The following is a 25534-nucleotide window of genomic DNA, read 5'->3' as shown; positions in this document are numbered from 1 at the left end:
CATGTAAGGAGTGATGGTCGATCTCAAGACAAAGGCAGGAAATGACACAAAGATGTCTGTTCTCTTTCTGCTCTTCGTCCTCCCTGTGTCTCTATGTCTGACCGCAGCCCTCTCTTTTTCCATCGGTGCATGGTTTGATTATCATGCCCTCGGCAAGGTGCTAATACTGAATCAGCATTATGAAATATTTTGCTCGGTTGCCGGCTTGAGGGAACAGAGCCATAAATTAAGGCTCTCATGCTCTTTGCAGTCACTCTACGCCTAAATCTTTACACAACCCATCTGCTCTCTGCTTGCACCTGTCTACTACAAACCTTTCTCCTCTCCCCGCTCCCCTCATCCTCTCAGCCTTCTGTGTCTTCAAATCACATTCCGCCACTGTCAAGTTTTCCTTATCCGTTTCACCTGGTGCCTTCCATCCCTCATTACCTCCCCCACTCTCACCCCTCTCACTTTCCTCTGTGAAAAGAAACCCAGGTCCTAATTGTTGGCATCTGTCCATCAGGGCTGATGATGGTTTGTGCTCAAGGCCGTCAAATTTTGTTGCAGCAGCATTTGTGAATGTGCAGCCCTTCTCTAGAGAGGGAATCTCTTCTACTGTTGGCACAGATGAATGAAGAGGGGCTTGGCACTGAAGGGGGTGTTCCCGCTTGTAGTTTTACCCCTCTGTCTTTTCTCCTGCAGTAAAAAGGTGTGTCCTCATAGGCATGGTAAGTTCCTGCAGCAACAGTCTGTCTCCATGGCAAACAGGATTTTGGAAGCCATGTGATGCAGCATCTTTTTATGTCTGGTGCAGGGGTCCAGGCCGCATTGTCGTTTAGCAAGGTGCTGATGTGACAACTTGGTCGTCAATGGGCAATCATCGCAAGATGGGTGCTCAGTTCTTCGTCAAGTGAGAGGTTCTGAGACACTGTGGACCTGAGTAATGTATACTGTATAATGAGTTGACACAATCAAGCTTCATTTTGTTAATGTAGATGGGCGGTTGGGCTTCAACTTCTTGGCCCATGATGTTGGTCTTCGTAATGCTTAGTTGAGGGCAAACTCTTTACAACCTTGTGAGGGCCATCAGCCCCTTCAGCTCTGACTCAGTGTTGGATGCTATCGCTGCACTGTCTGCGAATAGCATTTTCCTCTGGAGCCCACTGGTCACGTTGTTCTTGGAACACACATGGGCAAGATTAAAGACTTTGCTGTCAGCCCTGGTGCAAGTTACAAATAATATAACATTGGCAGTTCCCTTTTTCCTCAGAACTTTTCTGGTTGAAGGCAGAGAGAGAATACCGAATGGTTGATCTGCCTGGACTGTAGCTTAACCTTGCTCATTATGAGGAAGTGGTCCATGTTGCAGTTTTAATTAATAGTTGTTGGTAATTTGAAACTGGTGATTGCATCCCAGTTTCCTTCCAGTCTCGTACAAGTTCCCCAGTCTAAAGTGACCAAGGCAATCGGGCATGGATTCCTTTTTAGCATTGAATACCCTCGTTGAATGGAGATGAGTGTAATGACCACGTCGAGCTCCTTGTGGAACTTGTCTTCTTATGCTGGTGGCAAGCAGAGAGTTGAGCTGTAGACACTACGCAGGGTTATCTTCACTGCAAAGCCCACACCATATTCTCAGGTCTTGTCTGCACACTTGCCATGCTAGAAAAAGGTGTGGTTATGCTCCTTCAGGGAAATGCTGTCAGCAAACTGTGTCTCTTGGAGAGCAGCAATGTCAACATGAAGTCTGTTAAACCCTCGGTCAATGATGGCGGTCTTGTGGGAGTCTTCGATGCTGTTGAAGCTGTCTGAGAGCCGTGCACAGATGATCCTGATATTCCAGCTACATATTCAAAGACCTGGTGTCTTCATTTTGGAGATGTCCTATTTTTAGCACTACAAAGAAACAAGGAGATGTCACACAGGCTGAGTTAGTGTCAGATTTATTTAAGTTACTGAACGCTATTAATAGAAGGATAGAGAGTGTGCTAGAAACAAATAGACACTGTAATATGTGAGAGAAAAGTCTGATTTTTGTAGGGAAGAATAGAAATAGATATATGCGTAATTGGAGAAACAAGATGACAAACCAGAAGCAAAGACCCATGCAATAAACACAATGCCATTAATAATTGCAGATGCAGCTGTCATCTCACAGACTATTATCGAAGTTAACAGTCTTTGTTTTTACTAAATCCCAGCGCAGTATTATTGATCCTTTGAAAGTCCTCACCTCTGCTGTGTTATTCTAATGCATCTCATCTCCCATTTCTCCGGTAGAGGTGAATGTGGGGGCAAGTTCAAGAGTTCCATGATAAAAAGACACCGAGGATGACCTGTTCTAAAACATGCTTCAGCAGGATTGTTGTAGGATTTTTGTTGCACTTTGGTGTTGTTGTGGGGACATTATCGGCTGGGAGTGGTGATCCAGAACTCCTCAAATAGTTTCTTGCTGATTCAGATTTAATTATCAGGATTTAATATTTGTAAGCCCCCTTGGATAAATTGAATGCCGGAAAAAAGTAATCCTCTTGCAACCACCACAGTGTGTCAGTCTTTAATAATAATGATGCGGCCATGAATTCGTGCAGAGAGTATATACATGAGACCCTTTGGGATCTCTTGCCATGTTTCCAACTCGTCTGGCACACTTATCCATATGCCTTGTAAAGGAGTGTTAATTTGAAAATGTTATAAAAAACTTGAATAGCAAGAGCAGTTTTTTTGGTCTCCGTTTTATAATTTTAAAATGGTGGTGGAGTCAAAAGCAACAGTGGGTTCAGAGTTTAATGCTTAAGCTAGTCTTTATATTTTCAAATGTGATGTTGAAAATTACCCGAAATCAATATGCTGACATTTCTAAATTCATGGATTTTTCTTTCTGCTTTGCCCCTTGGTTTCAAGGTGTCTCAGCATAACTGAGGCACTTAAATTTGTCCACTTGCCAAGTGCAAATACATGAAGTAATGTCAATAAACACATAAAAAAAAAAATCAGGATATCTATTTAATATGCCCCGCAAATCTTATTGTAGTACCAGAGAAAAGGACCCTTTGATTTCGTTGTCAGTCCTGTCTGAGCACAACCATTTACCGGACCAAAGAAAGAGAGTGACAGCTGTCGTGTTTCACTCCAATAGGCTACAGCTGCTACATCATGTGACTATGCTGTTTTTCTGCTTCATTCAAACAAAAGATTTACTCTCTCGTCTGTGTGTGTGCTTGCTTCTTTGAGTGTGAGGAGTGAGAATGAGTGCGCTCTCTGTCTCTCTGTTGGCCTGCATGCACATCTTTCCTGGTGTTTCAGTAAGGTCTGTCAGCTCACTGCAACAAACAGGTGTCGGCACCTTGAGATAAACATCAGATTCTGACAGGTCCATCATCATCCTGTCCGCTTTCTCCATCTCGGCCTCTTCACGTCTGTGTATCTATCTGCAGAGATTAGTAGTAAATAGACAACGTGCAGTGAAACAGAGAAACATTAAATATGCTGGAATGTAGGTCAGGGTTTCACTGGCTGATTTGGTCCATTTGGTCTTATTTCCACTGCTCGAGTGTATGGTCCTCTAATGCACCTGCACAAGTGGAAATGAATCTTGGCTGCAGTGTTAAGATGAGCATGAGAAGTTGCAAGAGGTTTTGTCTTTCTTCTGCAGGGCTATCGGCACCATTTGCGCTGCTCACTCTATCATCTGTGATGCAGGTTCTGTTCTGTCCTTTTATTTTCATAGTGGTGTCACATTGAAAACGGATCAGGGCTACATGGCAGCCGAGCGTTTGTCAAAGTCTCCTGTGGATGGAGAAGGGAGACGGGGGGAGGAAAAGTTATTTTTATATACTCCTCCCTCCCATTGCCACCCTCTGCTCCTGTGCTTGCAATGCACAAACATTTTAGGAAAGATGCAGTATGTGTATATGCGCAATTCCGTGTGTGTGTGTGTGTGTGTGTGTGCGTATGTAGTGTGCTGTTTGTATGAAAGATTGATAACGGCCTAAGTACCTGCCAAGCTGCATCAGGCCTGGCACACACAGAGTGGGAGGTGACAGAAGGAGCAGAGGCCTATTAATAATGCAACCTCCACTGAGCTCACTTTTGAGGGAGTGCAAGAAGGGATGGAACGAATGAATCTGAGGGAGGTGAGGGGACAGAAGAAAGAGTTTCACTATAAGACAGATATAGGTCAGACTGAGAATGGGGGGAGTTATGTAACACAGACAGAGATTAATTAAAAAGGTAATAATACAAAGAAATAACTTGTGAGGGTGATGGAGAAAAGCAATATAGAGCAAGGATAGAGATCAGAGGTTAAGGTGTTTAAGAAGTTTTGTAGAAACTAACATGGAAGGCCTAGAATGATGGAAATTAGATAACCAGAGGCTGGAAAGGGAAAACATGACCACTGAGCTTCCATTAATTTACAATTGTAAGCAAGATGCAGAGCTGCCACAGATGAAAAGAGATATTCTTACATCTTGTTATACATGCAATGTATATAGAACTACTGTATATTCCCATGATAACAGGAAATTTCTTCTTATGACGAAACAGTATGACATGATGCTGATGAACACTGATATACTCCATCACTCTTATGTACAGTAAATCGGAAGCTGTAGTGTAGTTTAAACAAACAAGATATAACATGTAGGTGATCTTAAAAGTGCTGGTGGACGTTTAAAAAAATCTGAGACAGAATCAGGCTAGCTGCTCCTCAGTTTCTAGTCTTTGTGTCTCAATTCAGGGGTCGCATCCTTCATCAGACGTGTAGGCTGCCTCGAAGATAAAAAACTCTTTAAAAAAGTACATGTGTACTTTCTTTTTTTTTAACACATGTTTTTTTTAAACATGTGTACTGTCAGCTGTTCAGTTTAGCACTTACATTTAATAATAGATTCTTCTGACGCTTTCTCCTAGCTTGCTGCCGCCATTTCCTCTTTGAAATACAGTTCATCGCAAAAGTGCAATGAATCATATGATATGTTGGGCAGGGAAGGATCCACCTGATGGAGCCTCCGTTGCTCGGGGTGGGAGGACACATTTATGAGTCAATCGTTCTTCGAATGAAGCCTCTGAAGGATGCACCCCCGAATTGAGACACAGCTAAGCTAACTGTAGATTAATATTAAGTATGAGAATGGTTTCAGTTTTCTTTCCTAATGTGCAAATTTACCAAATTATTTTAACAATCTAACAATAACAATTTATTTTATAACCTACCTTCAGCTAACAAAACCTGAGTTACACACCGAACAGCTCCAACATTAAGGGTAATGTAATCTAGACTTTAAACACGAATAAAGCAGCAAACAATTATTTTCCATGTGAAGATATAGTGGACTGATATACTGTCTTGAACAGAAAATGAAGTCACACTCCCACTGTGTTGGGATCCGTGCTTTTCTGCTCTTTAATTGTGTAGCTCCAGCCAGGCCTTCATAAGGATAAATACGCGTGTACATGTTGACACGGCGAGATGTCAGAATCCAGTATGAATTAAGGTGAAAGCGATGTTCCAGAATTTCCTCCTTAAACGATGCATAGAAAGACAAAGCTAAGAGCAGAGTCAATATTTCTCTGGCTTTTCAGAGATGTAGAGCCCTATGAGCTGATAAAGGGCTCTGACTTAAAGGGACAGTTCACTGAAAAATGAAAATTCACTCGTTATCTCCCCAGCCCTATGCCGATGGAGGGGTGTGTGAAGTGTTTGAGTCCACAAAACACTTCCTGAGTCTCAGAAGTAAACTTTGTTAGAGCAGAATCAAATACAATTGAAGTCAATGGTGACCAAGACTTCAGACATAATAAAACACAACATGCCTCCATACTGCTCGTGTGGTGTCTTCCAAGTGTCCACAAGCCCCGACATCCATATTCGACTCGAAACGAGGTCATTTACACTGTGTTTAAAGCCTAAATGTCCGCCGATATCTTCCTAAGAGGTGCAGTTTTTGCTGAAGACGTCTTATACTTTAATAAGGAAAAGCACAGGTACAAATTATAAAATCAGCTGATTCGGCAGGGTGTTATGAATGGTCACTGTTACAATCATATTGTATCACTTTGATCCCTGAATAGAACAGAGCCGTCATTAAAGTCATTACCTAAGATGATCTGATCTCTTGGACAGGCAATTTAAACAAATTAAAAAAATGTTACCTTTGGAAATGAAGCACAACACATACAAATATTTGATTATATGCTTGACGGTTTTCATTTAGCTCAATTTAAACTGAACAAGTGCATGTGAATTAGAAACACACTCATATGTCTGTTATGGAATTTTTTTCTCCTTTTCATTCAATAGACCTAGTGAAATTGTATTCTGAGCAATAAAAAAAACTAAATCCAGTGTTTACTTTACCATGTACAATGGACCAGCATATGACACACTCTTCACCACAGACTTCATGTAGCCACAGTACGTCCTCTATGATTTCATTGTTGAGTGAAGAGTGAGAGTCAAGAGATCAACAAGGATGACATAATGTCCCTGCTCGAACTACCAAACCACACATGTCAAACAAGGCCAATTTGAATGTCCTGTGTGTGTGTGTCTCTGTACTTGTACTTATATATTTGTGAGGACCATTTTGAGCATAGACCTTATGGACTGAGGGTATTTTTGGAAAGTGAGGATATTTTGGCTGGTCCTCACTTTTTTAAAGGCTCCTTTGAGGGTTAAAGGTTAGTGCATTATGCCAATGAGTGTCCTCACCAAGATAGAAGTACAGGAATGTGTGTATGATTGTGTGTGTGTGTGTGTGTGTGTGTGTGTGTGTGTGTGTGTGTGTGTGTGTGTGTGTGTGTGTGTGTGTGTGTGTGCGTGTTTCAAGTGAATGTTGTTTACATGTGAATGAGTAAGTATGTCAGCATGTCTGCAGGTCACTGTGTAGCAGTGGATGACATTGGCTTTGAGTAGACTTAAGTGGTACTTAAGTACACTATGTGTGTGTGTGTGTGTGTGTGTGTGTGTGTGTGTGTGTGTGTGTGTGTGTGTGTGTGTGTGTGTGTGTTGCTGTTGAAATTCTCGATGAACCACTGCTGGCTCACACCTCCCCTCCTCTTTCCCGTCAGTAAGGTTTGTACTGTTTTAGAACTTCATCTCAAGCTCAGGGTGTACATTTTAAGTCTGTTGGTGAACAGTTAACTCTGACTGCCGTCTGTCGTCATATTCAGACCTCCTCCTGTCCCAGCTACATCTGAAGCAAATTGGACCAAATGAACAGCAGCAGATCACTCAGGCTGCAGTTTGAGACGGACGCTGGAAGGTGTCAACAGCAAATTTCTCACAGTACTGGCTTGTGTTGATTCAACAATTTGAAAAAGGGCATGTGTAATGACGCAGTGTTGGTCACCAATTCAGAGAACTGGCAATGATGAATTTGCTGTATCAAAATATCAGTCCACAATAGCAGTGCCTGGAACCTTTGAAACATCCGTTTACCTTTGAGCAAGGCATTAAAAAGGTCCAGGAACATGTGTGTAGAAGCAGATTAATGATGCTCTTAGTTATAAGGTTCTGACTTAAGGTCACAAAATAGGAGTAACCCTTATTGGTAAACACCAATAAGTTGAATTGCCTTCATTAACATTTCAGGTTTGAATTAGTCATACTTATTTATCTTGACTTGAATTGACTAAGATAACAGATGTAATAAATAACACTGCATGTTGATCATCGAGAGGAAAGTCTGCCACCATCTTAGATGATGACTGGGACTTCCAAAGAGCCTGAGCAGCATTGAACTTTATGGACACTAGCCAGGGTAGTTTTGCAGTACAGAGACTCCAGCGAGCCAAAGGTGGCCAAAGCGGGGATGGAAGTGAGGACAGAGAGAAAGTGTGCAGCGGAGGTGGTTAGACAAACTACATCACAGCAGGTTGGTGGGGGGGTGGTGACAAGAGGCAGGGCTGGTCAGGGTTCCATTTCAAATCCTCACAGCGACATCACCAAAGGGAGCGAACTGCGTCGTTTAGTCCAGGAAGAGGTGAGAAAAGCAGTTGTGGAGGAGCGATCAGGGACATGGACAAGATTGGAAAATGTGATCAAGAGGAGGGTGTCTTTCGCAGAGCTGTGGAAAGCTGAAGATCAAGTTTTTCATCCAGTATGATGTTCCAGCCCAGCCAACCTACACATTTGGGGCAAAGTGGAGTCACCAGGATGTCCACTGTTCTCCGAACATGACACTGGAGCCCAGCTGATCAAATGCACACCCCACCAAGCAAGCAATTGTCTTTATCAGAGTGGGGGAATAGCCAAGACCCACTGCAAGACCACCTGCAGGCATCCTGGCCTCTGCAAGAGAGTGGCAGCTATTGGTGGATCTTGAGTGGCCACTGAAGACAAGACATTAACCTTGTGTACGAGTCCACTAAACAAGTGGTTCTGAAGGAGGTGACTGTACTTTGCGACCATATGGAAGAGGCCTTTGAAAAGAAGCTCACCAAGTATGAGGGAGGGTCAACAGATGTCAGAAAGCCAGATGGAGAGCAACGTTTCTCCCAGTAGAGGTGGGATGCAGGGGTTTTGCTGCTAGACCCATGTCCAAAGCCTTCAGTTCGATAGGCATTGAAGGAATGAGGAGAAGCAGAGACCGCCACAATACCACCGAAGTTGCAAAACCTCAAGATGGCTGTAGCTCAAAAAAGGAGAATCATGGGCTATAAAGTCACCAGCTAACCATCTGGGGCCTCATTTATAACAGTTGCGTGCGCATGTTTCAGGCCCCGTCTTGTGCGTACGCAACTGTTATAAATGAGGCCCCAGATGGTTAGGTGGTTCTCCTGGTTCCTTCAATGCCACTTCTCATGCAAACGTTGGGATTTATAAAAACAAACTTGACGGGAGAATGTGCGCACTTCCACGCAAACTCTGACCCATGCGTACGAACATTTTGGAGACGGGAAAATGACGATGCTGACGTGAGGTGGTGAACTGAAGCAGATTATTGATCCACTTCATCGTTAACATCAAAACCATCAGCTTTAGTTGTGCTCGCTGTTCCATAATAACAATGTGTGTGTATCTTCAAGTACGAGTGTGTGTAAAGTCGCTGCAGTGAACGTGACTGTTCCATCAGGCAGAGAACACTGGAGATCACTCCAGTGCAGATCGACCGACGGAACCAAACCATCCCAGAACAAACACACGTACTCACTGGTTTATTAGCCGACTGGTGTGTTTGTAGTTATAACACTGTATAATATTTATCTTTCTGTGTTAAGCCTGTTTTAATCAATAAAACATATAATTTCTTTAAATTCTTTAGATATATCACAGCTGTCTCTAAATGTAATAATCCTGCAGTTTTGGATGATTAAAATACGAACAGGCGGTACAACAAGTTCCCTCACATTCAGTGTGAAGCGATTATTTCTTTGCCTCCACCTTTGAATTCGATTTTATTTTATTTCAGGCTCTGTTCTTTCTATCGTCTTCACTATCACTCACTGTATTAACAGCAGCAACAGCAGTGTATCAGTGTATGCTCTTTATTAATGACATGACTGCTGTCCCATGAAATCGCTCTTCACCTCCACCTCACTAACTCACTAACTCACACCTTGATGTTGTTGTCAGAAAGTTTTCGCTTCCTCTTCTCGTCGCTTGATGCCGTGATTCACGGTGGAAACCCGTTGGTCAGCAGGAGAATTAAATATCCATGAGGTGCTTTGCATTGACCATTTATAGTTGAAAGTGGGCGTGATGAGCGCGGAGTATGAGGCAGTTCCAGGTACGAACGTTTCCAGGTGGAGTGTGATTTATGAAGTGAACATTGCGTTCAGGTGTACGTGCGCACGGTTTTATAAATCAGACTTTTTCCCCCGCGTATGACATTTTTGGCTTTTGTGCGCATGTACACTTTTAGTATGAATCCCACGCACTGTTTTATAAGTGAGGCCCCTGGTCATGTTGGCGGAGCAACGTTGATCACCTTATTCTGTTCTCAATTCTCCAGTCCGCCGTGTTCGTTTGATTAGAGGGAAGTCACACACATACAATGTAGTTATCAGACAAAAATGTTTTATTATAAATCATGATACTTACAGAGTCTCTGGGCTCAGTTCCTCTGTTCAGCAACCCCGAGGATGGATCATGAGGAAATCAGCCCCGGACAACATCGTCCGCTGATTTTTATACACATACAATCTGGGTGGAGCCTATATCTCCTGTCCCACAGCCTTGGGCTGTGACCTTGGGCTGTGAGTTATGTTTTCGTCGGTATTCCCCTGCTCAGTCACATGTTCCTCAGTACTTTTCTACTTATGAGGCATGAATATCGAACAGTTACAAGCTGGGGTCTGATTAGCCCCAGCTGGGTTGCCTGGAAGAGGAAGAATGATGTTGAAAGACCAGAAACACCTGATGATTCTAGAAACATCACTGAAGATGTGTCCAGAAGCATTAGCAGATGAACTAGCACAACAGTATTGTTTTCGTATGTTCTTTTTTCTGTTGTACGTCTGTCGCATATTAGAAATGTCATCAACACGCCCACTCACTTGCGGTGAATTTTCTGCACATTTTCTGCTGCATTCTCACATTTGCCCAGTCGGACATTCTACTAGGGGGCTAGTAGGAAAAGTTGTTGAAAATGTCTGGAGCAGCTGACTCAGACATTTGTATTCTCACTGACAGCCCCTCCAGAAACTTTAAGGAGTTCCGTGTGTATCTGGAAGCAGCTTAACACAGGAGCTACATTAGTTGGGGGAGAAGGGGAAGCACCTACCGAAGCTCCACTCCAGTTGATTGTTCTCTTGTCTCCCTGTCATCCTTTGTTATATATTGTACACTCAGCACCCTCTGTACTCTTCCCATACTGTCTGTCTCTATAACCCACCTTCTCCAATAACCCCACGGCCGTCGGTCTGTAACTTTCCCTCCGTCCTTCCCTCTCTTTCTGTCTGCTCACCACATACAGTATGTCTGTTTATATCCTCGCCTTTATTACCATCCCTCTTTCAATCCTCTCCTCCCCAGCTCCCCTTCTGTTTTTATGCCGTATTTCAACTGTTCACCCTCAGCTATATGTTCAGAATAATTGAAATTGAGCGCAGAGCTGTAAAATAAGCTTTAACTGATAATCACAACATTACACGCAGCCACTTGAAGGGGGAGCGATGGATGAAAAACGCTGTGAGACAGTGTAAGTACCTTAAAAAAGACAGAAAATGAAAGGAGAGCCAAGTAGCTCTTTTTTCTCTGCCGTTCCTCGGTCTCATCGTCCTTTAACAATCGGCTTGTTCCAGTTTCAGTTGCTCTCTTTTTTTCTCCCTGTCATGTGCTTGCGACATATGAAATGGGTTTTGTTCCAACTTGTCATTTCAAACTGTGGTGGATATGTTGACGGAGGCTTACTATAAATATTCACTCTGTACTTTTAGGATTCTTCCTGTGACTTTTACAGTTGTTCACATGTATGCTGCCAAAACAGGCTTTCGTGTCCATGTGCATGCACACATATGCACACACCGCGCTGAGACGGTGTACTTGCATGTTACAGCTGGGCTTCATTCGCTCTGCAGTACACACAGATAAAGCTGACTGCTCACTTTCTTCCCCTTGCGTTGCTATAACGCTCCATCCCTCTATTCCCCAGCCTCCATGGCTCCTGAGGCTCCCTCGCATGTTGTTGTCTCCTCCAGCTCCCATCTCCTCCCGTCTCTCTCTTTCTATCTCATTTCCTCGCCCCTCCCCATATTTTCCACAGCCACAATTGCAATCTGTCACTCTTTCCCACTTCCCTCTCCATCAGCACCTCTACCTTTACGACTTACTTGTGGCTGACAGGCAGTTTACTTACAAATGTCTCCCACTCTGTCATTTTCACGGTCGCTTTTTAAAGCGATGTGCAGAGCAGAGAGCTGTTAACCAAAGAGTCAGTGAGATAATACACCCATTAACACACTGAAACCATGGTATCATGTTCGTATTATTGAGTTTTGCTGTACTAGACTCAATCCAGTACAAACATGTTAAGAGCATGTGAGTGTTCTTGTGTATGTGAGGATTTTGTGTATCTTTGTGTCTCTATTTGCATTCATAAGCTCCTTTTTGCTTTTATGGTATCCCATGTGGTTTTCCTCATTTCATTTGCACACAGCGGAAACAGAGGGAGGAGGTCACCATCATAATGTATCTGCCGGGTCTTTCTGTCTGTGTTCAGTATGTCAGAGCATGACAGTGTTGGACAGTAGCTGCCACTTATTCATATTATAGGATCATATACACTGAGCACAGTGAACTTTCAGGACTGCCTTATTTAGGTGAGACTTTTTGGTTTGTCCTGTTTACAGTTGCTTAAAAAGTGAATAGTTTTCCTCCGTCTCTTTGCTGCTTTGATTTAAGGATTTATGTGGATCAATAAATGCTCAGACCTTTCCCCTGTATTCACTTACTAAGCAGTTCAGTATTTCTGATATAATGTTAATACTGGTGTTATATACACATTCTAAAAAAACGGCCAACAGTCAGTGTTCTCTAATTACTTGACCTGTAGGGATACTTTCCCACAGTTTCCTTAAGGTCTTTATTCAAGTAAGTGGCAAGTCATGCCACTTATCTCCAAGAGTAATCCTTTATTATAATTCAAGACCGTGACAGACTGACAGAGCTGACCATGGATCGACCCTGGATAATGGATGACAGATCTGAGATCAGTAAAGGTAGCTGATTTTCAAGGAGCTCGGTGTAGAGAGGCAACTAAAAAGCAGTGCATAACAGCCTGAGGAATGGATGGAGAGAGGGCTGGGCGGTTTCATGCAGAGCAGTAGGCTACAGCTTGTAGTTGATTTAATCAAATGATTTGTGAAAAGACATGGCGTCTCATTACCAGCACCACAGCTTGTGTTGAAACAAACAGATTGTAAGTATAACGTGGGCTTTGTGGCTGTTTGACACGGTTACACTTGTTGGATTGCAGGAGTCTTGCTGATGGATTACGACACATTACTGTGTCTGTATGCAGCAGAGCAGGTGGCTGACAGTAACAATAACAAGTGACTTTTTCCAGTATGCCTGGACGTGCGCTCCGATGAATGTAAACAATGATTTTCTGCACATGTTCAGACCTGCAATGGACCAGTACTTTCCAAGAGAAATTGATGAAATCACTTAAATCTCTGTTTGCTTAATAAGAAGCTACGAGTAGCTAATAGATCAGCTCATAGATAGAAGAGATGTGTCTGGCTGGCTGCAGGATAGGTCATAAACCATGCCTCCCCCATGTTAATGGGTGGCACAAGGTATACATTAAATACTTTTTTCTCAAAGATGGTTTCTGGCATTTTGGGCAGTTCTTATCACACTGATGTTTGTCCAAATGCTCATTTTTCTGGTAAGTTCATTAGTTATTTGAAACGTGGGATGAAAGGGACTCACTTGGTCAAGCATGTTTATCGACAGGATCTCGCTACAGACACGCTCTCAGCATACAATCTTCAAGAAAGCAAATTAGTGTTTATTTAAAGATGAATAACAGTTTCTTGATTTGACAAACATATTGCAGGGAACAAAATTTTGCACACACAACTTTTCCGAAATGTGGCTCGGCTTACCCTTTCTTCATTTGTCTGTTTCAGTGCTGCACGAAATTACATCAATAAGTTGCTACTCTGAGCATCTAAAATTATCTGTAGCTGTCTACCATCTGTCTGGAGGGCTTTAAAAGCCGACCGCTGTAATTCTGTTTAATTCAGTGCATTAAAGCAATGGTATGATTGATGTGAAAGATTAACACTGATGTAATATGGCTGACAAGTTAGGTCTTGTTGATATACTTCTAAATGCAGAGTGGAGATATAAGCATTAATTATGCTTTTGTTCAGCAACACGTTTGTCATAAGGATTCAAAGTGTATTTACTGCCTGCCTACATTCTACCTATACCTTCACTGAAGTGCATCTTAGTCTTTAAGCCCTGCAGACATAAGGCTTCATAAACAGCTCTGGGTGCAGAGGCCTGGTTAAGAGAGCACATATATGCTGCCTGTGCGAAGCTACACCCATTCTACCCTGCCCAGAAAATAAGTGGGGTGCAGCAACCAGCCACGGTGGAGTGGTGACAGATCAGTCAGCACCTGTCACTATCTCTCGTTCCGTCATTCTGTCGTCATCATCACACCTATTTTCCTATTTTTTCTACCTATCCCTCTGACTAAAGAAATGATACACAATTAACCCCCACTCTCATTTCTTTCACTCCGCTCATTCCCCTCCTTCATTCTCTTCCCGATTGCAAACTTTCCTCCCCTCTTTTTCCTCCACTTCCATCTAGCCTGATTTAGAGTCTCTGGACCCTCGTGGTCGGACTCCTCTCCACCTGGCTGTCACACTGGGCCAGCTGGAATGCACCAGGGTCTTGCTGCAGAATGGAGCTGACGTCAGCAAAGAAAACCGCAATGGATGGACCGGTGAGTGTGTGTGCACGTGAGTGCAAATGTGTGCATGTGGTGTCCAGGTATTACTCATGTTTTTGGACCTATAACACGTTTTTACAGTCACATTATGGGGACTTGTCTTCCTTATGGGGACCAAAACCGAGTCACCATAAAGTAAATCAGGAAATGGTGAAGGTAATAATAAGGGATAGGCAAGTAGTTGTGTATGCTCAGGATACATTGGCTTGTGTGTGTTTCACAAAAGAGGAGCTTCATGTTGCATTTTATTCAATAATATTGTTGTAATATTTGTAATAAAGTAATTATGAAACTGCAGTATAATTAGAGTAAATGATGAGACCAGTGGAGATTAATGATAATGGTTGAAATTATGACCACATAATCTTTGACCTCATTTGGAGGATAAAACACTTTTACACAGATAAAAGTGATCTCAAATGTGTGCCATCCTCCCGACAGAAACACCAAATAGATCTCCCACAGTCTGGCCCAGAAGTTTGTCTTTCTTATAGTGTTTTTATATAAAGAAAGTCTTGATTTGTTAGGATTTGAGATAGTGACAGGAAAGGTGACAGAGGAGCAGTGACAGGAGTAGGTTTAAAGGGTTTAATGTAAGAACTCCTGTGAATCAATACAGAAAGTAATCTCAGAGTACCAGGTCCTGATAGAGAAGAAAACCTTTTGGATTTACTCCAATCCGGTTGAGTGAGTGTGTTGACAGAGAGATGCAGGAGTCCAGACATGTGGACATGTGGCAGGGGAGTTGGAGGTTGAGGCAAAGGGTGAGGGTCATAAAAGATGATCGTTCCTTTTGTTATTGCTGGACATGATCAATATTTACCTTTCTTTTACATTATGTAGGTTCTCCATATTTAAAATTGAACAGCCTGTTTCAAAAGTAAATGGCAGGTAGGTAATCCCAGACCAGAGCCGTCCCCTCCCTATAAACCAACTAAGCAGCAGTTTAGGACATGGGGGGGGGGGGGCAAAATCACTGATTTAATGCTTGCTACCGACCGTGTTGTATGGTAGGGCGATGAGCAACAATCATCACATTTGTTGGACAGTGAAAATATCTAAAAGAACAAACCCATTGGAAGGACAGTTAAATATGCCAAACATGGCCTGTCATTTGCAGTAACCCAGTGGAAACCCTGATCACAAATTACCTGACATGCTGTCGTTTTGGTACTGCCCTCTCGGTCACAATAAAAGGACTATAAAAATATATGATGTTTGATATGTTATGCATTGGATTTGCAAAATAGTCAACTGTAAGGTTTCACACTGGCTGTATTTTGCTTTTGGCACTGATGGTGTTGGCCCCCAAGTGATTCCGATTGGTTTTTAAAAAATGGCTTCTGCCAGATATCTCTTCTGTGCTGGCGCTGTGCAATGTAGTGTGGAGTTGGGTCTGGCAATGAGACTCTGAGCATGAAATCAATTCAGTTTTTACCCTTGAAATTATATTGGTTGGTACAAGAGTCCAATATCCCACCTTCATCTATATAGGTTTGTTTTCACTCTCTATTTAATCATGTAACTTGGCAAATAAGGATTTTTTTTATTTGAATGGTAATAGATTATTTGATTACACCTACCCACTATTTCCACAAACGTATGGCAAACCGTTCATCTTATCTGCTTCACACTTGGCAGGTGTGTTGTTAAGGGCCAAAGGAGGTGGAGTGTCGAATTTGGTGTGATTTGAAGTGATACTTTAAAATATTTTGAATGTGAATAAACAGCCGCCCAGTGCTCTGTAGCAGTCACTGGGGGCAGCAGCAACGTCCAGGAATAATATCAAAGTAGCTCCGGAGCATTTAAACAGGACAAGTTCAATCCAAACAGACACGTTTACAAGGGGCAATGCGCGAGTTAAAACATTTTTTTAACATCATCAGAATATTGCTATGTGTAGGTGGTTTCAGCTGTAAGCGTATGCGTGTGTGTTAACTCCTATTCACTTGTTTCCTAATAAAGAAAAAGAAAGAACATTGTTCTATAATTGCCCAAGAGTAGAACAGCCTGTAAGATTAGCAGCAAAGTGGCGGTCTGATGAATGATGGGCACGCTGCAGTAATTGGTAGAGCAGCTTTTCTTTTGGCCTACTTCAGCCTCTCTTCAATTCTCTCTGCCCCCTTAAATTTCTCTAGTGCATAAATTTTAGATGAGGCCCTGAGTGATTGGCTCTGTTCTACTCTCTTTCAGTTCTTCAGGAGGCGGTGAGCACCAGAGATCCGGAGTTGGTGCGTCTCGTGCTTCGTTACCGTGACTACCAGAGGACTGCCAAGAGGCTGGCGGGCATCCCCGTCCTGCTGGAGCGACTGCGCCAAGTGGGATTTCACATCACAACACTCTGAAGCACAAATGACCACACACACACACACACACACACACACACACACACACACACACACACACACACACGCATGCATGGATGGACACAGATTACATATGTTAAACAAATCCTAAACATGAAAATGCTAATTTGTGAAAAGCGTTCATTTGAAATGTAGATTAATCTTTTGAATATTTACATCTTTGTCGAACTGTACTTACTTTTTTTACACTCAAAAGTTATGTCTCAGTGTTGCAAAATTCTTCCTGTGGGTAATCTGACTCATCACTATCCACTAAAGTGGGATGAAGTGTCATCCTTTAAGCTACAATAGCAGTGCTGGACAATCTCTAGACTGGACAGAACGGAAATTGGTGATAATCCTGAAATGAATGTGTGGAGGTGCAGCAGATTGCACGCACGCACGCACGCACGCACGCATGCACGCACACACGCACACACACACACACACACACACACACACACAGGTGTGCATAGAAGTTCCTAATCATTTTTTTACTCCGTTCCTAGAAATACAGATGTACACGGACATCAACACAACGTGGCTGCACACTGCAGGCTGCCTGTATCTACTGCATCTAATAAATTCACATACATACAATCTCTGCTACCAGTACTACTCTCAACACTTGTGTACCCTGACAATACCCTGCAGACTCACGTAATCACCACTGATTTCCCCATTAGCTATAGGTTAGCTGCAGTGATGAACTGTTTTTCAAAGAGGTAATGGTGCCGGCAAGTGGCGAGACGTCCAAGTATCACGATTAAACTCAACTGAACAGCTAACGGTCCACGTGTGGAAAAAAAACAAGGGGCATTATAACTTACTCATTGTGTCCAATTTCAGTTCTGTTGCTAGGCAACAGCAATAAGGGTGGGATGAGCACGGAAATCCTCTATAGACCAGACCATCCCATTTCAGTTTGGCCTTCGTGTTCTACTCAGCCCACAAAGAAAACGGTTTTCGTGGGCTGGGTAGACCGCTTCCTCGGAAAGCTGCAGCCCCAAATTCAGACAAGCCTGCGTCTTGTAAGGGGCGCAGGTGCCCTCCCTATAAGCTGCCCAAAATGCCTGTGTGAACTTTATTTACTGCAACCATCAATTTACCTACTTATATATTACAGCTTCTAGTATACTCACACGGCAGACACAACGACAACAACCCTTGCAAACATCCACCAGGCACATCACAATGCTCCTGATCTGCTGCTCACACCCACATCACTCTCTTCTCCATTGCTTCATCGTTCAGTTCTATTATTAATACACACACACAAACACACACTTCTCTGTGCCAGTCCCATTTGGCACAGACAATGAAGCAGCATCACTGCAGTTTTCACCGTTTCTCTTTACTCTCACTCTTTTTTTACCCATTTCCTTTCTCTATCTAACTTTGAATTCATCACTCTCCTATTCACCAACTCTCTCTCTCTCTATCTCTCTGCCCGTTGACTTCTCCTTTGTCATTTCGCTTCCTCTGCTCTCCATCCAGGCCCAGGACTTCTATGTGGAGATGAAATGGGAGTTTACCAGCTGGGGTGAGTCCATAGTCTCTGTTCAGTGAGTAAAACAGTCCAGTGATGACCAGTCTCCCTCTGGAGCTAAAGAGGCCAGTTTCTTCCTGTTGTACCTGACACAGATGCTCACTCACTTTCTGCCCAGTAGAATGTAAACAGCATTTTATTCAAAACCACAAGTTTATGAGTTTTCATTATGAGTCTCTACACTGATAAATTGCACAGCTTGTAGAAAGGATTTTATTCTTACATGTGGTATAGTGAGATCAGGATAAGCTGGATAAAATATGGTGCATGTCACTTAGAAATGACATAAGTTAGATTCAAATCCAGTCTGTGTTTGCCCTTAGTGCCCCTGGTGTCCCGCATCTGCCCCAGCGACACCTACAGAGTTTGGAAGAGCGGTCAGTGTCTCCGTGTTGACACCACCCTGATGGGCTTTGAACAGATGACCTGGCAGAGAGGAAACCGGAGCTTTATTTTCAGAGGACAAGGTCAGAGCTTAAAATGTGTGTGTGTGTGTGTGTGTGTGACGGTGGTGTCAGGATACATTAATTTCTAAAGAACTTACCACCAGTATTTAATACAACAAAATAAAAGAATACAGACTGAATTGTGAAGGCAGATGCCAAATGATTTAAAGGAATAGTTTCACATTATAGAAAATATAAATTTTTGTTTTCTTGCAGGGAGTTTGAGTAAACGAGAGGACTTCGGGAAGTCACATATAATCCAACACACACAACCCCTCGTAAAATCAATACATGCTAAAACCAGCATTACCACAGGCCAAGCAAACAGCTCCTTCCAAACAGACAGGTTTGGCCTGCTAGCAGTCAGCCAGATGTATTCTTCTACGTCCTCGGACAAACTACAGCAGTGGTTCAAACCGCTAAAATCGTCGACATGCAATGTATGAAAAGATAACACCAGTTCAGCAAATGATTCAAACTTAGATGAAAGTCACACACATGAATAGTAATAAAGCAAATTCAGTTTCATGCATAAAGTTTTCTAACTTCACTCTGCACCATAGACTGTTCATAAAAAAGCTCTGCACACAACATCCAGCACACAAATAATAATACTGAATAATTCTGAAGTAGCTCCAGAGCTTTAACACAGAACAAGACAACAGAACATTCCAAACAGGCAGCTTTAGAACCGGCAGTGCACCAGTAGTAATAATACAATTATGGGCTGAAAGAGCATAAGTAAACAGTGTATGAGAGCAATGTTGCAGTTTGCATTCTGCTGTTATGATATTGTACATGATGAGGTACACAGGCTTCATATGAAAATAATATGTTATGGAAAATTCACAGAAACTGGTGCAGGTGTGGCTGAAGCTTTTCTTCCCTGGATGATCCGGATCCTGCCACAGCTCTCTTCAGCTACTGGGTCCTCTGTGCATTGATTTGCCCAGTTCTTCCTTTATTTTTATCTTTCTCCTGCAGACCACTTTAAATGATTCCTTTTCTTCTGACCTTTGTGACTACATTTTTGAATAAGCATAAGGCCATCCATCACTCTATTACTTTATTTTGGACCTTTTCCTTTTCCCTGTCCATTTGCAGCATCCACAATCTCTTGCCATCATCTTTTCTAACTATTCTTTACATATTCTATATCCCGCCAGCTGGGTGTGTACTGTGATATTTTCCCTCCCTCAAACTCTAATGTGCCTCTGTTTTACTCACATTATTCTCCTGTCTGCCACTCTCTTCTAGCAGACTCAAGTGCAGAAGTGATGGAGGTTGACCATGACAGGCAGCTGGTGTACTGTGAGACCCTGTGTGTCTCATCTCTCCCAGCGCTTTCACCCGGCAAGGGGAACGGAGGCGCCTGCAGCAGCAATGCCGCCAGTTTGGGTCTCCTGGGGGCGGTGCAGCCCAGCGATGAGCAGGTAGCAACCAGGCTGTCTGCGCCTGTGGTGACCACTCAGCTGGACACCCGCAACATCGCCTTTGAGAGGTCCGACACATCTCTTTCTCATAAATACTGTCAGTAAGACTTAGGGTGTAAACCAAGCAATCTCTAATGTCTCTTTATTAAACTTTAGCATCATAAAACAAATTTAGAATTAAAAATGGAAAATTTGTACATACTTGCTATGTATCTATGATCCTATTTTATTATTTACTGGTGTATTTTTCTGTGATGCGTCATAAAATATAAAACATCAGGAGGTGCGTTCACACCGAACACGACGCGACGCACCATTACATCCTAATCAAAGAACTAGGGCTTCTTTCTTGTCCCACCATTTTGTGCTATTATTTAACAATCAGAGCTAAACAGCTATTTCTCCTCCATCACTCGCCTCGCTGCAGAACGACACAATTCGGCCACAGGACCAAGATTCTCTGGCCCATGTCGTCCATCTTTATATACAGTCTGTTTTGTTTGTTTTTAAACTCTGCAGAGCTTTATATACACACAACAAACCTATATGACACACGTGACGAGAGGAACAAGAAAAACAAAACAAAAAGGCACAATGTCGGCTATACATACACTCTGGGGTTTTGCTGCCACTTGCATATTTTGTCTTAAACAGCCAGTAGCTCATGATGGCTGTTGCTGCTAAAATTAGCTACTTTAACTAGTGTTGTGTAACAGACTTTAATCAGTGTCTCTATTGAGACACTATGTTTCAGCATTAAGCATTTAACATTTGTAGTTTCTATTTTTCTGTTGTCTTTTTGGTACCTGACCAGGGGCTAGATGCAAATTGGCCTACTTAGCTAACTCTTGCTCATTTGCATTTTTCCTCTTATCTGATGAAGAGAGGAGAGCACATTCCGTGACAAAATTAATATAATCTATTAATTAATAAATTATTTTGTCATTTTTGTTGTCACATTAGCAGCTGTACAGCAACACTTACACTGGCTCCCTTGATGTCACTGCACTAACTAAAAATAACTCCACTCTTCATCATGTCTGTCCTACGTGCACTGGTTTGCTAAATATTTCAAAAAAGCTGAAAATAATGTCAGGAGTGAACATCAGTCAAAGCCAGTGGTGCAGGACATGCCATTTCTCTCTGACTCCCGGTGTAAACATATAAGTAGACAGAACATATAAGTATGGAAAAACAGAACATATAAGTACGCAACATATTCAGTACTGAAAACATAGTACAACATAGTATATGCAGTCATAAGGCACACGCTGTGGAGGTAGTGAGGAACAAATTAGCTTCAGGCTGTGTGAATCACTCATATCACTTTACAAAAAACTCAATTCTTCAATGCAAGTCAGACGCGAGAACGGAAAGAAGCAGCAGAAGAAAATGGGAAGCGGGTGGCTCGTGTGCTGTCAATTTAGGAACTGTTTAATATGCAAACAGTAGAGTTTTATATCTCAGTGTCACATAAAGTGACACTGACGCAGAGATGTGAAAGGAGGTGAGAAGGGAGGGGAGGTGGGGCGCCGAGGACAAAACTCATCTTATTCTGGTCAGGAGGTGAGATAAGACTGATGTGACAGAAAGAGAGAGGGGGATGGCGTTTTGGACAAAGAGGGATGGAGAGGAGAAAATGGTTTAAGAGGAAGGTGAAAAGGGGAGTAAAGAAAAAACAGGATTGAGGGAGAGATTTGGAGGAAAAGAAATGAGAGAGAGGGCGATGAGAAGGGAATAGAAGACATGCAGTGAGAAACAGCGAGAGAAAGATGAATGGGACTCGAGAAGAGGTGGGATAAAATACTATATGTGAGCCAAAACAGTGATGGTTAGAGATGTAGGGACAGGAAGTGAATGTTAACCGATAAAAAAAAGGGAGTGACGAAGAGGAGGAGAATGATTCACAGAAGTGAGCGGGGAGAGGCGGGGTGCAATCATCTCCCTGTCAGACTTGTACCTCAGTGTCACCTCTGTGCATTTTCCTTGCTCAGCACTTCTTTCTACATGCCAATAATCTATTTATGATGCTTTACAGCAAACCACTTTGTCAACGACCCTGGCAGCACATCCACCCCTGGAGTTAACACGTCTTTACACAGCCACGCACGAAAACGATAGCACTGCAGTTCTGCCGTGTTAGGGTTGGGTACAAAGTACAAAGTTTAGAACCCTCAGAAATCGAGACATAACTTTATGTGAGTATCTATGACCATGCTAATGGCCTGAAGCTCTACTGCGCCCACTAGGGATGATGAGATGCCTGTTCAAGAAGTTTCCTCTTATTATGAATCTATATGCTTGGTCATGAAACAAAACCAAAAATAATTGGATTGTTTATAGCACTTTTTTCAGTATTATCGACCACTCAAAGCCCTTTTATAGTACCAGCTGTATTCACACAGCACTTCTATCACACACCAATCGAACACTGTCAGCACAACCTCTGCAATTTGGGGTTCAGTATGTTTCCCATGGGCCCTTTATAATGCTGGTGATCAAACAACCAACCTTCTGGAAAGTGAACAACCCTCTCTACCTCCTGAGCCACAGCCATGTTAGAGGATTACCCAATTAGTACAAACCATCCCAAGGAAGGCATCGCTTTCTGTATACCGAATGTACACATGATTATACATGATTTCCTTGAGATAATTTAGTCTGGACCAAGTGACATTTCTCACGTCCCTAGAGCGATTCCAATCAGCATGGTGAAAAAACATCTCCCCAAAACATCCATCCATCCACACTTATAACTAAGTGATCTATACCTCTTTTCCTTAGAGGGTCATGGGGAGGTGGAGCTGGAGCCAATCGCAGCTGATATTTGGTGAGACCCGGGGTACATCCTGAACAGATCGCCAGTGTCTCGCAGAGACAACATAAACAGAGACAAACAGCGATTCAGACTCACAAACTTCAATCAACCTAACCTCAATCTGTATGTCTTTGGACTGAGGGAGGAGAAAACCTTTGCAAATATGGGGAGAACATGCAAAGTCCTCCCACAGAGACCCTGGCTGATCTGGGATTCGACCCAGTAACCATCTTGCTGTGAGACGACATTGCTTACCACCATCCAATACCCCTTTTTTCAAAATGGTTGATTGAAATTTGTTAAAAATACCTAATGTTGTTTCAGAAATGGTATTAGTTCAAAAGTATAGGGGCCTATATGAGGGGGAAAACACTCACTGCCTGTTGTGTGGTCCAGAAGGAGTTGTGATGTAAATGCATCATGAAGATGGGACATGCCTCACTAATTTCTGAGCAGACTTCCTAATTACAAACTGAACAGATGATCTAACAACAAACAGGGACAATGGCTGCAATGTTTACATGCTGTATATTTTATAAAGGAAAAGCCTGTGACTCGCAGCCTTAGGGGACTGTGTGTCATGTTAATGGTTTTCCTCCTTGGTACATTGCTTGGTTCCAGGCGATAATCCACACCAAATGTGATTGAAAGTGGAACCGAGTGGAGCACACTGATCTGACATGTGTTGAATCTGTGTTGCAGGAATAGGACGGGTATCCTGGGCTGGAGAAGTGAGAAGACTGAAACAGTGAATGGATATGAAGCCAAGGTAGAGAACCAGGCTCCTGCGGCAGCTGACTGATCTGTCACAGTGTCCAGAGAAAACACTGCTGTCACACATTAGATTGATATTTCCTGAAAGTCCACTTCACTTGAGAAGTTTAACTTCCAGAATAAATCCCTTCCCAAAGTTATTTTAAAACCACGACTGTATACATTCAAGAACATGGCCTTCTACATTTTGAAATGATGACAGATGGATTTCGGGAAAACCTGTCATTTTAAGATGACACAACAATTATGCACAAATGCTTTAACCTCAGATCAGGAAAATTCATCAGCACGCAAAACACCACATGGCCTCTCAAATCTAGTGTAAAAAACAAGTCCATCTATCATAAACACTTGCATTGCTTTGACCCCATTTGTTTTCTTTGACCCCCTGGAGGGATCGATTGGAGACAAGTGTCAGACACACAGGACCATCTGTCTCTAGTGGTTTAAAAGCACTTCAGACAGGATCGGCTCTGAAATACTGCTGCCTGGAAAGCATCTATTTTCTGCATCATTGATTTAGAGCTTCAAACATAAACAGACAAATCTTGTAGAGGGGGTCTCCTCCCGGACACTTTTTACCTCCTCCTTTCCCTCGTCTGTCTCCCAGTGTAAACTCAGAATCAGCATCCTGCTCAATTTTTAATCAGTATTTTCTTTCTGTGGTCACTAGTGAGGGATTATTGTTCAGTACTGTGGACTGTAACTTAAAGAAGTGGGCCTGTATTCTGTAGACATTAGTGCTGTAATGTTCATTCAATTCATGGCTTGGTGTATTTGCTTTTAGGGTCACACGTGTAAAAATGAAGTCGCGCTCAGAGCAACACGATGCATTTAAATTAAATTGCAGCTACAAAATGAGTTTGATGGTCCACTGACTTGGAACATGGAGAATGGTGCCTCTTTTCACTCCCACTCCCTGAACGTCTGTTCTCGCTATTTGTATGTTACTCTGGTGAATCGATCTCCTGTGAGAAGTGTGCAACTGACTGAAAGTCGCAGCTTATATTGTCCAGCTAGTTCAAGAGTGAGGCTGAACTATAGATCACTAAAGCCTGAGGGCCCTTTCACACCTCCTTTTCAGTTTAGTCCACACCAAAATAACAAGTGTGGAAGATGGACCACAGTCCGGACCAATGAACCAAAAGTTTGTCCGACCAAAAGAGGTGGTCTCAGTTTGGATGAAACTGAAACATGGTTGGGTTCATTTGTGTTGTGTTTACTATGCACTTTATTAAAAAGTTAGCGAATACAACAGCCTAATAGGCAACATCTGATGCACAAGTATAGGTAGACGTAGACCACAGGACGTACATGTGTCACACAAAACATCATGGAACCACACCAAATTAATCACATTTGGTTGCAGGGGGCCCTTTTGCTCAGTTAAAGTAACAGCGTTGCTTTAACATTTACATTTACATTTATCAGTCAGTATCACTTCTTTGCCACCATCAATCACCTACAGTCTCTTTTGGGGTCCTGTGTATTGTTTGTACTCAACATTGTTGTTTCACTCTTTAATACTTTAATGATTTTTCCACATTTTCTGAGAACTGCTTCTGATCACAACACAGAAGGGATGTATCACTTCTATTTTGGCTCTCAAGATGTAGACCCCACCATAACCCCAGCTCTAAAACATGGTTTGGTACAATTAATTTTAGTTTGCCTCCTATCTGTGGTAGGTGTTGACAACACTACCCCTCCCAAATCCAAAATATGTCTACAGGGAGTTTTATAGTAGTTTGCTGATTGCTAGTCGAGCAG

The 25534-nt window shown here is 42.6% G+C and overlaps 1 protein-coding gene across 4 annotated transcripts in view; it reads left to right on the top strand.

Annotated features, from left to right (window-relative positions):
• ankrd13b (ankyrin repeat domain 13B) overlaps positions 1–25534 on the top strand; it is a 45674-nt gene that overhangs the window by 7455 nt on the left and 12685 nt on the right. For 3 of the 4 annotated variants that reach the window (XM_035153505.2, XM_035153504.2, XM_035153503.2), the window contains 6 exons: positions 14258–14393; positions 16593–16717; positions 18242–18287; positions 18617–18760; positions 19997–20240; positions 23693–23759. In XM_035153505.2, coding sequence (XP_035009396.1) covers positions 14258–14393; positions 16593–16717; positions 18242–18287; positions 18617–18760; positions 19997–20240; positions 23693–23759 — 762 coding nt within the window. The remainder of the gene's footprint in view (positions 1–14257; positions 14394–16592; positions 16718–18241; positions 18288–18616; positions 18761–19996; positions 20241–23692; positions 23760–25534) is intronic. The other variant, XM_035153506.2, reaches the window with a different exon arrangement.

Source organism: Hippoglossus stenolepis, chromosome 4 (genome assembly GCF_022539355.2).
Source record: "Hippoglossus stenolepis isolate QCI-W04-F060 chromosome 4, HSTE1.2, whole genome shotgun sequence".
NCBI lineage: Eukaryota > Metazoa > Chordata > Actinopteri > Pleuronectiformes > Pleuronectidae > Hippoglossus > Hippoglossus stenolepis.
Note: the sequence above shows the minus strand (reverse complement) of the source record. Positions and strands in the feature narration are given on the sequence as shown.